A 15,628-nucleotide genomic window follows, 5' to 3' on the forward strand; every position below is an offset into this window, starting at 1 on the left:
AATGATTTTTACAACCTTGTAAACACTAATAGATTATAGATGAGTAAACATAAATTGATTAATAGTTAGGCCCCGTTTGATACGCATCTTTCCAGGTCCAAACAGATATTTCTGGCTAAATGGATCGGAAAGACTGTTTGATTTGTACAAAAGAATAGGTGTTTCCTGGTAAGATATGTCTTTCCGAGAAAGCCCTAAAATCATATCTTTCTGGTTGAATGGGCTGGAAAGACAATTATACACCAAACCATGCTTCTTTCTTTCTTTATTGGATTATTAATTTTTTTAAATAATTTTTTTTATTGAAATATTACTTTTTTCATCATTCAGCATAGTCAATCAGATGTACAATCAAACAACATGATTTCTTTACCAGTCAGAAAACTTTCCCATACAGAAACTATCAAACGTGACGTTAATCTATTCTAAACAAAAATGCAGAAAGTGTTTTAAAAAACAGTGTCCGAAAGTGTGAGGGGAAAAATTGCATTTTCCAGTAAATAATACTTTTAAATTTTTACTTTTTAACGTTTGTTATGCCTTTTTAAATAAATATAATAATAAAAGGTAGTTGTACTGTAGGCTGTTTTCCATTAATTAATTGAATTGTATCAATATATTTGCATATGAAATAATTTAGAATTAATATTTTTTGTATAAAGTTGAAAATCATAAAAAAAAATGATTAAACAATAATAAAAATAATAAATTATACTGTTAATAACTAGTTATCTAAAAAAATACAAAATGCAAACTAAAATAATTTGTTATCCATATAGCACTTTACCAAATTACGACATAAAAATATCGCAGAACATTTATAACTGTATTTAAAAAAAATGTTACCTGATACAAGTTAAACCAAATCTAAATTGAGAGAGAGAGAATAAAAAATAAAAAGTTTTTTAAATGGAAAACAATTCAGCAGAATCCTATTTGTAATTTTTCAGCGATCACTCATGGTCTGAACTCCTTTACAGGAAAACAAACCTCCAAAAGAATTAAGGGAAAATTTCCCCACATGTGGCACTTAAAGATGTATTACATGATTATGGATAATTACGATAAATATAACTAGAGGTGTGCCCTCGCTTCGCTACGGGTCGGGGAAAGTCGAGCAATGTAATTTGTCAGCAAATTGAACCTCAGATTTGAGGGAAAATAAAGTATGTTGCCCGTATTGTTAAAAATAGTAAAGTAATCATATTAAGAAATGTTTCATTTTCTCAAGGATACACATTAGGCTATAGATAACAACCTACTTTTTAGCAATGTCAAAAAAAACATATTTGCTTGCAGATAAAAGTAGCATATCAAAACTTTACGTCAACTAAAACCACAATCACTTATAAGAAAATGAAAAGAATTTCCCATATTAAGAATATCTTCCCATATTAAGAAAAATACCCAATTAATCTTGGTAATAAATAAAATCAAAAATACATCGAACAAAAGAGAATTACAAAGAGCCAAAAACATTCTAGAAAGGCTTACACACCATGAGCTTCAAAAATTCCTAACCTTAGAAGCACATTCTTGAAAAAAAAGTATCAAATCATTTTTGTTTGTCTCTTCAATTAAAATGAGGTGTATAAAAGTCAAAAACATCTTTTTTCATATGGATGAATAAAAAACACAGCTGGAAATATGAAATATCTCAACCCTACTTAAAAAAGGTAAGAGAGTGATTTGCTTTTGATTTCTTGTTTGTGCAAATGACGAAAATGCCCATCTAGTCATAGAAAATAATATATAAATTAAGGAAACATGCACGAATTTTGGAATAAGAACGTGAAATTTTGGATCATTGGTTGCATAGTCGTGGAAGTTATGTAGCATGGAGTCATAAATAGGAGGTAATACATCTGCAAATGAAAAAAAAAGATTATATAATGAAAAATTAAAAGTAATTAATTGGAGAAGTAGAGAGGATTCGATCGGAACCTGGATTCAACGGAAGTTGGAGATGCCGGTGGATGTAACAAATCATTCATCACATTCAAACGATACAATGTATGTTGGTTCTCCATTATGTACAAATTTCTCCTTGTGTGGTTGAGCATTCTGAATCTAGCTGTTGTAATAACATATTAAAATTAGAGTTTTAAGATTTGTGGGAATCATACGTAATAATAGTGTAACATCCCAAAAATACGATCCAAAATTTTTTGTTTAAATGGTAATAGAAATCATATACTGTTTGTCATATCATAAAGACCACAAATCGTAGCCTAGCTGCTAAAAGGACTGCTCCGGAATCTGTCTGTTGCATCTCCGCTTTCACCCCGGCTACAATATCCATGAGCACCATTAATCAAATACTGATAATAATAATACTGAGGGTAAAATGACTCTCCTACCCCTAGTCCAAGTCAACATTCAGTTGACCAGACTCGTCGAGTTGGGCCGCCAACTCGTCGAGTCCTTACTCTTACTTCCTTGATTCCACTCACTACTACTCGTCAAGTTTTGGCGCAAACTCGATGAGTTCCTCTTCGCTACTAACACTCTGACAATCTGCATTCGACTCGCCGAGTTGTATGAACAACTCGTCGAGTTCTCCTTCCTCAGATGATCATTCTAGCTGTAACTCGCCGAGTTGTATGAACAACTCGTCGACTCTATTCTTGAAGTATGAAGATGGCCTTGGACTCACCGAGTCAGGGCATTGACTCGCCGAGTTCTTCCACGAATGAGTCTAACCCTCTAGCTCACCGAGTCCACTTCTCTCTCACTGATTCCACTTGGCATAACTCGAAAAAGGAAACACAGGGGACTCGCGACTCGACTCGCCGAGTCGTATGCATGCAAATACTATACACTCGATTCTGCTTGAAACTAATCCATGCCATTAATAGAGCTGGGTTCCTGGGACTTGATTTACACGTAAAGTTCCCAACTTTACGTGTAAATAACATCAAATGAAGGTTTTAAGGTTAAAAGCACACTATAATAGGAGATCTAGAGCTTTCATGTAAAATGGATCCATAAAGGTTCTAGATCTAAGCTTCTGGAAATCAAATCTAGCTAGATCTGAAGGTTTAATCAACTCCATGAGTCCTCTATGCTACTATTAAGCTAAGAAATGGTTCTAGAATGGCTTCACAAAGGAGATTTAACCATAGAAACAGAAAAGGGCCAAGATATACCTTACATTCTTCTGAAATTCCTCAAGGATCTAGAATATCCTTCTTCTCTTCTTGATCTACCTTCCTTTATCTCTCAAAATCTTCAAAGAACACACCAAAATCACACAAAAATGCAAAGAGGGCTCTAGGGTTCGAGAATGAAGCTCTGAGGGGTGATGGGGGCTGACTTGAGGCCCCCAAAAGTTGTTTATATAGGGTGCAAACCCTTGAAATTAGGGTTTCATCTAGACTGGCGGACTCGCCGAGTCCGGCTACTGACTCGTCGAGTTCCCTTTAACACTTGAAGAAATATAACAATAAATAATAATATAACTATCATACCAGAATTGGGGTGTTACAAATCACTTTCATTCTCCCAATTACAACATTATACTTTGAGAATATACCCAATCATAGCAATGTAATCCAAAATGTGAAACACTTTTAACTTCTATAACTGGATACATCTTTTCACAAATTAAAACTACAATACTGTATTTTTTGAATCTTTTTAAAATACAATGATTAATAAGAAAATAATTGAAACTGGGATGTTGTAAATTGTAATACACAAATAAATGAAAGCATATTGCTATTTCATGCATTTATTCCTTAAAAACAACATTTCAATAGCTAAATGGATAAAATTGTTATAAAAATCTATAATAAGATATGGAGTATTCTACTTGCCTATGATACAGTTGCCCTAGAATCATTGTGATGAGAATTTGCAGCATTTTTTTCTTGGTTTGCCACCATTAAACGCAAAGTGGCTCTATCCTGCAATGAAATGGACAAATTTTATAAATTGTTGATGAATTTATAATTTTATAAAATTGAATATTAAGTGATTATAATCAACATTTTTTCTTACATCTTCCTCCATACGTGTCATAATATCTTGAATTTTCTTAACAGTAACTACTAACATCCCGACTTCAGAATGCAAGGCTTGATAAAATATAAATCAAGGAAATAAAAACACACAAATTTTGAAAAAAATATTGTGTGAAATACTGAGTAAATACCTTGTTTTCTAATATTAATGTCTCTATTATCCCTTCCTTCATTTGTATAGTTTCTTGAAGGTGAGACAAACCATATCCAGGATGGGTAGTGCTGAGTTAATTCCGAAAAATGTAACCGAATAGAAACTTAGCGGTTCCGTGGAACCTATGGTGAGACAAAAATAGAACATATTTAGTAAAACAAAGGCAAAACTTTTCCAAATAACAACAATGTTTTGGATTACATATGCGGTATTCATTCGAATCTTTCTGCTAGATATATTGAAGTTAACATCTTTGCAGTTGAAAGATGTACAAAAGAGGAAATAAGCTCCATTTCTACCTATAAAAAAACAACAAATAATAAGCCAAGAAAATTCACTAACAAAAAAATATAATATATTGGAAGTGTGCTTTGATCATTTCAAACGAATCAAACCTGATCATTTGAGACAAAGGAGTAATGATAAACCCAAAAGAATTAGGATCCAAAGACATTTTACATCTATTGTATCCAAATAAAATTAGAAGAAAAAACATAAAACTTGAAGTTGAAAAGCATTCTTCAACTAAAGCACAAACATTTTGTCCCCAGTAAGAGTCTACTTTGGTGTGCCTGCTCAAATGGCTTGATATAATTTGGAAGTGAAAGATGAATGTGTCATTTACGCCTGTTACTTGATATGAACTAAAATTGTACATATATACATATATCGTGGAAAAGAAAGCCATTAAAGAAAGAGTTCCCATTCTTTTAACTCCATTAACCATAACAACCTTTTCCTCATGGTCATTGAGTCTGCCATTTCCATAACACATAGCAAGATTTAAATCAATAATTCACATTCAGGAATACATCAACATAATGATTTTATGATAATATGTCAAATTTGTGAAAAGGGCATAATTGTCAAAATTATCTTAAATATATTATTTTGACAAAATCGTCAAAAGGCCATAATTTTCATTTTTAGAATTTCCATTTAGGAGCACATGATGGATAGAAAGCAAAGAATGAGAATTTGAAAACTTCATCTTGTAATGTTATAACTAATTCCGATACCCCCTTTTGAAGTGGAAGTACTCTTTTTGAAATCATCAGAATATTGAATCTATATAACAATTTGTATTATCGTTTTCCATGTTTCACTTTTTATCATTTGTTCAATTTGTAACCTTTTTTCATCAAAGATTCAAGTTAGTTTAGTTACTATGCAAGGTTGGGGTTAGGAAGGGTATTTTACCTTTCTTTATATAGGAAAAGAATCATCATATTCAACTTCATGAGAAAGCCTCGATAACCATTTCAATCCATCGACAGTAGGACAACTTGTTGTAGAAAACCTAAAAACATTGAGTAAAGATTAGATAAAGGATGTGCATTCAATAAAAGTCAGAAATTACTCTGAGATTTTAAGAAATTTGGTTCGAATTGAAGTAATCAGAAGATTCATTTCATCAATCTTAGTCTTCATGAAATCTTTGGGGGCACAATCGATTGAACCTAAACCACACTTTAAAAAATTGACTTCCAATTTAAGTGTATCATATGTAGAAAAATTGAAATGGTTGGAGGATCTTCCCACATACCTGATGCGTTGCTTCCCCACCTGACTCGAACTCATATGCCGAAGGAGTTCCACAGATTGAGTTGTTGTCTTCGAAAGAATTTGGAGGATCTGTGGAAGACGTAACATCGAGGAAAATCGAGTTTGGAACATAGATAACATTAGAAACAATCAAATCATACCTATAGGTACAATTAGGGGATGTAGCAGGAACAGGAAGCGACAAAGAGAGCAGCGAGGGTACCTCATTGGTTGATAATGTCCAATCTCTCATCTTGGGTGTTCTTTTCCGGTCGTTCAAATTACAGACAATCTTGAAGAACAAAATTACCCAATTTGAGGCGGTCACCTAAAAACACAATTACATAAAACGTCTCATTCGTTCTTTCTTAATCAAATGGGCCAATAAGGTATTGTAGAAGAGGGGAGAGGTGGCAACATGGCCACCAATGTTACAGACAGGGACATCTCCTCCGCTTCACTACTTCCTCGGCCAGCTAACAATAGACAATTTTAATCTATAGTATAATTATATAAAAAATTGATTTAAAGATAATTAAATATAATTACAATAAATATGATTAAAAATAATTAAATAAAAAATTAATATAGAGAATTACAAATCAATAACATGACTAAAGATAATTAAATAAAAAAAATTGATTTGAAGTTACAATAAATATGACTACAGATAATTAAATAAAAATTTGAAAAGTTAGAGAACTACAAATCAATATAATTAAAGATAGAAAATATTTAATCCGTATTGATTTAAATGGTTTTTTTTATAAAACTTATGCAGAGAATGTAGATATACTTTTATATTTAAAGCATTCACTGGTGCTAAAAGGATACAACTTACCCTTTTCTATGTGGTGATAATGACTTAGGAGGGTAATTAGGTTTTCAGTTTGTCCGTATTAAATCACTAAGGTTTTTTGTGCGTATTGGACCAATATGGTTGTTATTACCGTTTAGAAATAGTCATTTTTACCGGTTTCTTCCTTGTTAACCGTTAAAAATGATTATTTCTAAACGGTAATAACAACTATATTGGTCTAATACGCACAAAAAAAACCTTAGTGGCCTAATACAGACAAACTGGAAACCTAATTACCCTCCTAAGTCATTAACCCTAGTTATTTAGAAAACATGTTTACTAATCAATGTGACTGACTTGTTTGACTGAAAATAGTTGCTTCCATTTAAACTTATCACACAACCATTCCAGAATTTCCAAGTCCAAAAACTTATATGATTGATGATCTTCATTACATAAATATGCAACATTTTATCAATAGCTTTTTTTTGTCATTTAAATGTTACATGAACACATCTATATGTACAAAAACAATCTCACTTTGATACCTCCCATCAATGTCTACATTTGATAACGAATGGAAATGTAAAACCAACATGGACTTGCAAATGATGTTTATTGTCAATTATTTTATAAACAACAAAACCACAACATGAACTAAGAAACTGAAGTTGCAAAATAAATAAAAAACCAGCCCATAAACAAACACATACAAACTATATACAACACATAAACGAAAGTTTATAAAGCATGAAACTTAATGACTGGAAAAGTAAAAAAACTTAAAGGGGACTTTATAGATATAAAGATTACCCTTGCTTGCCACAAATGGTTAAAGACATCAACAAGAAGATCAATCTGACCATGGAATCCACATATTGTCTCATCATGACTTCGGTAGTTCGTCTACTGAAACGTAAGAATTACAATTGAACTCTATTAGCATTTGAAAAGGGAATTAGGGTTTCAGAGAAGACGGCGAAAGGGTTTAATATTTTTTTACCATTTCTCGATTTGTGCGTGTCATCCATGCGCAGGGGCCATGCTAATCTTCTATGTATCATTCCAATTTTATCGGATGTCCCCGAAGGGACTATAGATGAAGAGTTTCGCCATATAGAGGAGTAGTAGGTTCTTCTTCTAGTCGATATGGGACGACGCGAGTTCTAAACAAACTAGTTTACTGATGATGGTCATATATTCTCAATGTCTTTAAAATTAGGGTTAATGACTTAGAAGGATAATTAGGTTTCCATTTTGTCTGTATCAGGTCACTAAGGTTTTTTTTTTGTGCGTATTAGACCAATATGGTTGTTATTACCGTTTAGAAATAATCATTTTTACTGGTTAAACAGGAAGAAACCGGTAAAAATAACTATTTCTAAACGATAATAACAAACATATTGGTTTAATACGCACAAAAAAAAACCCTTAATGACCTAATATCACTGACGGAGCTATATGGGGTGTTGGGGTACTACAGTACCCCTAAATAATTGTTATATATATATATATATATATATATATATATATATATATATATATATATATATATATATGAATATAATCATGTTTCTTGTTATTTTACCCAAAACTAAAGAGATTATAACATGTTTTTTTAATATCCGATATTGAATAACTACATATATAATATATTGATAATGTTTGTACCTCATAAAGAAATTCATGATTCCGCCACCACCTAATACGAACAAACCTAATTACCCTCCTAAGTGATTATCCCTTCAATGTGAGTGTCAAAGATATATAAAAGTTTTATCTTCGTAATAAGAATCTGCCCGTTAAGTGCAAAATTCTATAAAAAGATGTTCTAGGTTCAAGTTTTACGTGTCCCAGATATTACTTGATAAAAGATGCGCCTAATATTTAATGTTAGTACGTAAGATGGATAAAAGTTTAATAAAAAAAATTTAATTGCAACCAATAAAAATGTATATCATAATAGAAAAACGAAATATATATTTGAAAAAATCAATATAATAAATTAATAATGATGTTTTTATTTTGACCAATAAAAAATACATATCAAGGAAATATATATATATATATATATATATATATATATATATATATATATATATATATATATAGAGAGAGAGAGAGAGAGGGAGAGAGAGAGAGGTTCAGGTTCATTTGAAACCATTCTAATTTTCTGAGACCGTGAGATAAAATCTAAAAATAATTTTAAAATGCAAAATAAATGGAAAAATCCAAAAATTCTTTTTTTAAATATTATTTTCGGAACTTGAATTAACTAAAAATATATATAAAAAAATTAAAAAAATTCCGTTTTTTTTTTTTTTGAAAAATACGTGAAATATTCTAAATAAAATATTACACTGACATATTCTAAAAAATAATTTTAAAATGCAAAATAAATGGAAAAATCTAAAAATTCTTTTTTCTAAATATTATTTTCGGAACGTGAATTAACTAAAAAAAATAAATAAATAAAATTCTTTTTTTTAAATACGTGAAATATTCTAAATAGAATATTACACTGTACATATTCTAAAAATAATTTTAAAATGCAAAATAAATGGAAAAATCAAAAAATTCTTTTTTTAAATATTATTTTCGGAACATGAATTAACTAAAAAAATAAAATAAAATAAAATAAAAAAATGCGTTTCACGGTCTCACAAAATATAGGTGGTCTCAAATTAACCTAACCCTATATATATATATATATATATATATATATATATATATATATATATATATATATATATATATATATATGGAAAAGAGAATATACATTTCAGCCACACCTAAGCTTAGGTACTAAACCTCTTTATAATACATTATTTTACTATATAAAGATTACGGTTAATGGATTCACGATTAATATTTCAAGATGTAAATTCAAGATCGACACAATAGGGTTTAGGGTTTAGGGTTCAGATTTAGGGTTTAGGGTTTAGGGTTTAGGTTTAGGTTTAGGGTTTAGGGTTTAAATATAGGGTTTAGGGCTTAAGTTTAGGGTTTAATAATGTTCACTTGGGTGAAGAAATAAACGATAATTGAGGAAAGAAAACATGGATGGTAAAATGATAATGAAAGAAAGAAATGTTGTGGAGAATGATATATTTACCCAGTAAAATCAAACAGGGTATATCTAGTATGTTAAAACGATATATTTTAGAAGTTTAGTAACTAAGTTTAGGTGGGGCTGTAATGTATATTCCATATCCATATATATATATATATATATATATATATATATATATATATATATATATAGGGCTAGGTTATTTTGTTTTTACTAAGTATTGTGTGCCAGAATGCACAGATCTGGACCAACGGATGAAATTGATCAATTGACATAATTTGAGAGTGTATGATATTACAATGGGGTAACATGTACCATATAATCACACAATTTTTAGCAAAAGGGGATTTTGGACAATTAACTACATTTATAAAAGGAAATTTTCGAAATTTTAGGGATGATTACTTCTCCTAATTTAAAAAAATCTGAAATTTTTAATAAATTCAATTTCAATTTTTAACGATTTTATTCTATCAGAATATTTTTTGTTAGAATGATACTCTTTCAGAATTTTATTCTAATATAATATTATTGAAGAAAAACAAAATTCTTGAATAAGATGTTGAAAAATAACCAACGTTCTAATATATTCTTATACATCCGAATTTAAATACAAATTCATACATATTCTTACAGACTAAAAATCTTATACATTTTAAATATAGTTATAAATATTCTAAAAAGAATATCAACAAAAATGAATAACATTCTTAAAAAATAACAACATTCTGCTAGAATACTTTCGTTCTCCATGTTTTCTTCTTGAATTCTGAAAGAATATTGTTGTTTTTGGACGTTGAATCCTGAAATTCTAAAAGAATTTAATGTATTCAATAGTCACCATGTAGAACACTGCCCTGGTCAACGACATTCTGCTAGAATACTCTCGTTCTCCATGTTTTCTTCTTGAATTCTGAAAGAATATTGTTGTTTTTGGATGTTGAATGCTGAAATTCTAAAATTCTGCTAGATATTATCTGATCAAATCTTAGATAATAGAATATTGTTGTTTTTGGATGTTGAATGCTGAAATTCTAAAATTCTGCTAGAATACAAAGAATATTCTGAAATTCTGCTAGATATTATCTGATCAAATCTTAGATAATAGAATATTGTAATCAATAAAGAAAATAAGTTACCAAGAACACCAAATAAAAGAAAAGATAATCAATTTTCAAAAATTAAACAATTCAAGGCATTATAATAGAATACATGAATAAATATTCTTACAGAATAAACTAATCTTGCAGAATGGTTTTGAATATTCTTAAAAAATAAAGTATTCTTGCATAATGGTTTTGAATAAACTAAGTCATGATGTATTCAAATCCAGAAGAAACTTAAAATGCTAGTAATCTAAGCCCTAAAACTGATGAATTTTATATGGATTTAACTATGTAGTTGAACTAAATGAGATCCATTAACTGAAGTTACTAAATTGCAGTAGATGGTTGAAAACTAATAAGATGCTTCAAGAATTTAAACACACACCATCGGCATCGCGGGGAGGTCCAGAAGCGCCTGAGATCTTGCCTTGTGTTCCAGATGGGGGAAAGGTTTGGAGAGTTGAATCTGCAACAACCAACAACCAAATTACTTAATGCTTACAATATAAACCAGCTACCAATGAATAAATTAGGGTTCAGATCTAGTATCGAAGTGATGAAAACGCAATTGAAGAAGAGGAGAAGAAGTTTTACAGGAACAGATCCATAAACATTCTGGTTGTCAATGGCTGTGTAATTTCCGGACATCATCTTGAATTCCCCTGTATCAAAAGTATGGTACCGATCCGGAGAGTATTTCTTCTTTGTTTATGGATCTCTTATCGGGTCTGAGCTCCCATACCCTAACCCTAACCCGTCTTCTCTCTAGCCGCCACCATCCATTCGGAGTTTACCCAGCCGCCATCTTCACCCCTCTTACTTCCTCCACTGCTGTCAGCCTTTTGCCTCCACCACCGGTGTTGCGAAGCTGCTGTCAGCCTTTTGCCTTCAAGATCGGAATAGCCTTCTCCGGCGCCACCAATGCTAAGAAAACGAGAGGGAGGATAGATCGATGTATACGTGATCGGCTAGGGTTTTTTTCAACAGATTTTGACTACATTCCATATTTAAAGGAATAATAAAGAACCTATTAATTATCTACCATATTTAAATATGTCAAGATTACTATAATACCCTTAAATGATTTATTTAATAATTAATTATTTCCTGAATTCTTATTGGTGCACACAGTCACACAATAGTTATCAAAAACATTTGAACCTATCTCTCTCTCTCTCTCTCTCTCTCTCTCTCTCTATATATATATATATATATATATATATATATATATATATATATATATATATATATATATAACATAATTTTGGCCAAAGAAAATGACTCGCTCAACTCGTTAGGCCTTCAAAACAAAAACGATTATGTTCATGCTTCACATAAAAATATAAATATAATGTTGTATATAACGAATAATTATAAACATAAACTTTTTAAATAATTATATTTGACCATCTTTTTTTGGTCTTTGATAAATGATCCATGAGTTTATTTCGGACTCACTGTGAATATATTATGTGTTTTTTTCTCATTTGCAAAAAAAAAAAAAAAAAAAAAAAAAAAAAAAAAAAGGAAAAAAATGGTTTTTAAAGAGTTCCAACAATGTTCATTTTGAATTGTAATGGGTTCTCTTTATATCTTTTTTTTTTAATTTTTTTTAAACGGTCATTTAGTTGTTAGATGTTAAATTCACCAAGTTAGTAATTCATCTATACCTGAGATTGAACCCAAGATTTCCTGTCTAAGAGGCATCCATCTCTACCAAGTGGGTTAGTCCCACATTGACGGTTTTCTTTATATCAAATCTCACATTTTAAACCATTATTTATAATTCACTTTTTATTTGTTATATTTCTTTAACTTAAAAAAAATCAATATATCTTTTTTTTCCAAAATTCATGATATGTTTATTGGATAATGTATAACATTTCGGTAAAAATTAATGATATTTCAGTAAAAAAGAATAATATTTCAACAAAAAATAAAGATATTTTAGTAAAAAATAATGATATTTCATCAAGAAATTATCATTAGTGAATATAAAAAAAATGAAAAATAAATTCAATAAGAATAAACGAAAAAAAAAAACGGAAAAAAAAATGTGAAATAAAATTTTAATAACATATAATCAAAATTTCAGCAATAAAAGAAGAAGATGTTGGAAGAGGTTAGAAGAGGCAGTACAAGTGCTGCGCGAAACAGAGTCTGCGCAGAGGTTTTTGACTCAGAAGACTTCTAAAAAACAAACAGCTGCGATATGAAAAGTGTTGCGAATGTGCTGCGCCGCGCATCAGTAAGAGGTTTGAAGAGGTTTTTTTCAAAAAAACAAACAGCACCTAAATCTCTCAATCCTATAATTATTTTTATATCCAAAAGTTCGTTATTGTTTCAAAATTTGTATTTGACATCACAATTTAATAAAATACCATTTTAAGTTATATATATATATATATATATATATATATATATATATATATATATATATATATATATATAAAAGAATAATAGTAGAAATATGTATACTATTATTTACTATATACAAATTTATCGTCTAGATCACGACTTATAAACAACATGACTTGTCAGACTCATAAAAGCTTGAAACGTTACTCATAAATCGTGTCTACCATTATTTAGAAACTTGGGTACTAAGAATCTATCACTATTATATTTTGATTTTTATAGAATAATTTTACGAAAAACTTTCTATATCTTATTTTTGCCCTACTAAAAATAATATTATACTTTTATTAAAGAACAATCGAGACTTTCCATATAAGCCAAAGCCAGTTTGAAGTTCTTTTTTAACTTTCTTTATTCTCCATGAAAATTATCTCGGGTTAGCCAACTCTTCATACAAAGTCATCGAATATTCATTAGCTTTTCATAAAAGTTTACATGAAAATCAATTGAAATTTGTTAATTTAAAAAACAAACATAATATTTAAATCCAAAGCGTCTTTCAAGGATTAGTGGTTGGATTCTTTTCTTTATAAAACTGGTTTCCTTTAGGGAAAAAGTAAAAGATAAAGACTTATACCATATTTACATATTCCTTTCGTTAAACATGAATAGGAACTTTGATTCTTTAATTCATTTTCACCGTTTGTTCTTCCAAATGTTTTGATATTTATATATTTTGATCTTGCTCCAAAAAATCCATATATTATTTTAAGGTGGGTTTACTAAACGAACTTCAGTTATCTGGATTTTGTCACTTGAACAAAACATTCCAATATTCGTAATTTTTTATTCAAATTGCACACAAGTGTTGCGTATTTTGATTTCTTAACAAAGAAAACAAAATAATATTTAACCAAATATCATTGCTAAAAGTAATACATACATATATGTAGATAAAATATAAAACCTCAAAGCAATTTAAGCAAAGCAACAACACGATAATGGGACACAATACATAAAAGTAGAAGGGAACATATTATAATAGGACATTATTACTCAGTGCTTGTGGAATGTCTCTGGGTCCTTCACGATTGTCACAGCACAAGTTGCAGCTGTCAACACGTAATTTGTCACGCTTCCGAGTATTATCCTGCAAATCACGATCCACATAATTCAAGTTACCAAACCAAGTCACGCTTTAAGATTACTTATGAGATGATTGATTATCAAATTAAAGAATTTCTGTCAGGTCATGAATGATGAAACATTATTCAAATCATATCGATCGAGAGGAAGGAATGGATACCTCTGGATGGTGGTGAGGCCTCTGCTACCCATCACCAAAGAATCCAGTTTCAGATCTTCAACGGCTTCCACCAGTTTCTCTCTTGCATCTCCCCAATACAGTTTTGTTACCACATGTATCTATCAACCATAAAAATTCATATGAAATTGATCAAATACAAATACAAATACTGTTTAACAAGATAAGATAATGAAATCTATATACGAGAGATTTAAAACCTCTTTTTGTCGAGCTCCTGTATCAAGCGTGTCCAGAACTTCAATATCCATCTTCACATCGTATTTCGCCATCACTTCCGGTTCCCGGAACTCCACAAGTGGAATCAAAGCTAAACAATAACAACGAAAAAGGATGAAAAACGTTAAATACTAAAGTACAGTGATCGATCGGAAGGATGGATCATGGATAGACGATCTGATCAAGGGTAACTTACGAGAACCGGAGGCGACCCACAGTTGATTTCGAGATTCAGCGGTGGAATGAGGTTTGACATGGATGATGTAGAACGTGTCGCCTTTATCAGCCAAGTTGTCGATTGCCCATTTCAAAGCTGTTTTACTGCTGTTTGAGAAATCCATCGCTATGCCAACCTTCCGATCCTTCACCATGTTTGCGAAACTCCGACGATCTATTATACTGTACGTGATCCAGAAGCAGATCTACAAGACTTTGATTCGGTTTCTTTGGAATAGATTTGGTCTGTTGCTCTGGTCTCTGGAGGGAGGAGTTGGAGATGGAGTTGGGTAGTTTTAAAGGGGAGCAAGGAACCAGATGCCGAGTCGAAACACGGTTTTGTGGCGGGGCGTGAAAGATCCGACCGGGTTACGCATGCACGATCCTTATCCATTTCTGTGTACCGATAAAACCAACACCTGACTCCCACTCTTTGTAAATGATTTGCCAAAAAAAAATCCATATCTTTCTCAACTGATTCAATCCATTCAGCTAAAGAAATACAAAACAACTAAGATATAAATAAGTTTAAAAATAGATGGTACAAGAGAAAATAAGAAAAAGAAACTAAAGAGAGAGGATGAAATCGGTTAGCGAAACCAATTAAAAAACTCGCTGAAGATAAGTGATATCGACGATAACTCTATTGCTAATTAAGATTTTACATTGATTGTTTTGTATTTTCTTTAATAGAATGGGTTGAAAAAGATAGAGTTTTCGTGTGTTGTGGATTGGGAAAAATGAAAAATAAAAGAGAAAAACTGATGTGACAGTGGGTTCAGTGAGTTGGGAGGAAATAACCCCCTCAT

General features: G+C 30.6%; 1 protein-coding gene, 1 long non-coding RNA gene and 1 other non-coding gene across 17 annotated transcripts; all 3 read right to left on the reverse strand.

Moving 5' to 3' along the window:
- Positions 1-1,667: 1,667 nt before the first annotated feature.
- Positions 1,668-6,186, reverse strand: LOC145074750 (uncharacterized). 15 transcript variants are annotated; one of them, XR_013692088.1, is made up of 11 exons: positions 5,948-6,186; positions 5,726-5,814; positions 5,380-5,479; positions 4,381-4,474; positions 4,157-4,301; positions 4,003-4,079; positions 3,819-3,908; positions 3,150-3,229; positions 2,198-2,289; positions 1,945-2,074; positions 1,668-1,865 (listed from the first exon to the last, which is right to left on the reverse strand). It is a non-coding gene; the product is annotated as an uncharacterized LOC145074750 (long non-coding RNA). The 15 variants fall into 15 exon arrangements; XR_013692086.1 differs by having other exon boundaries at positions 4,381-4,478; XR_013692085.1 differs by having other exon boundaries at positions 4,381-4,934.
- A 1,328-nt stretch (positions 6,187-7,514) lies between these two features.
- LOC145077417 (U6 spliceosomal RNA) lies at positions 7,515-7,617 on the reverse strand. Its single transcript, XR_013693163.1, has one exon. It is a non-coding gene; the product is annotated as a U6 spliceosomal RNA (small nuclear RNA).
- Positions 7,618-13,963: 6,346 nt separating this feature from the next.
- On the reverse strand, positions 13,964-15,110 carry LOC145074623 (universal stress protein PHOS32-like). Its single transcript, XM_079020972.1, has 4 exons — positions 14,800-15,110; positions 14,585-14,694; positions 14,367-14,485; positions 13,964-14,210 (listed from the first exon to the last, which is right to left on the reverse strand). The coding sequence occupies exons 1-4, from the start codon at positions 14,972-14,974 to the stop codon at positions 14,117-14,119; spliced, it is 498 nt and encodes a 165-aa protein (XP_078877098.1). The 5' UTR covers positions 14,975-15,110; the 3' UTR covers positions 13,964-14,116.
- Between the last annotated feature and the right edge of the window lie 518 nt (positions 15,111-15,628).

This window comes from Lactuca serriola, chromosome 9, assembly GCF_051521515.1.
Source record: "Lactuca serriola cultivar US96UC23 chromosome 9, Lser_US96UC23_V15, whole genome shotgun sequence".
Taxonomy (NCBI): Eukaryota; Viridiplantae; Streptophyta; class Magnoliopsida; order Asterales; family Asteraceae; genus Lactuca; species Lactuca serriola.

What these genes read in the sequence shown, in the direction of transcription:
- LOC145074623 (XM_079020972.1), bottom strand. Translation starts at nt 14,974, where the DNA reads ATGGTGAAGGATCGGAAGGTTGGCATAGCGATGGATTTCTCAAACAGC. An exon ending in GTGGGTCGCCTCCGGTTCTC is followed by an intron (nt 14,695 to 14,799) that starts GTAAGTTACCCT and finishes GTTATTGTTTAG; the next exon opens with CTTTGATTCCACTTGTGGAG. An exon ending in GGCCTCACCACCATCCAGAG is followed by an intron (nt 14,211 to 14,366) that starts GTATCCATTCCT and finishes CGTGATTTGCAG; the next exon opens with GATAATACTCGGAAGCGTGA.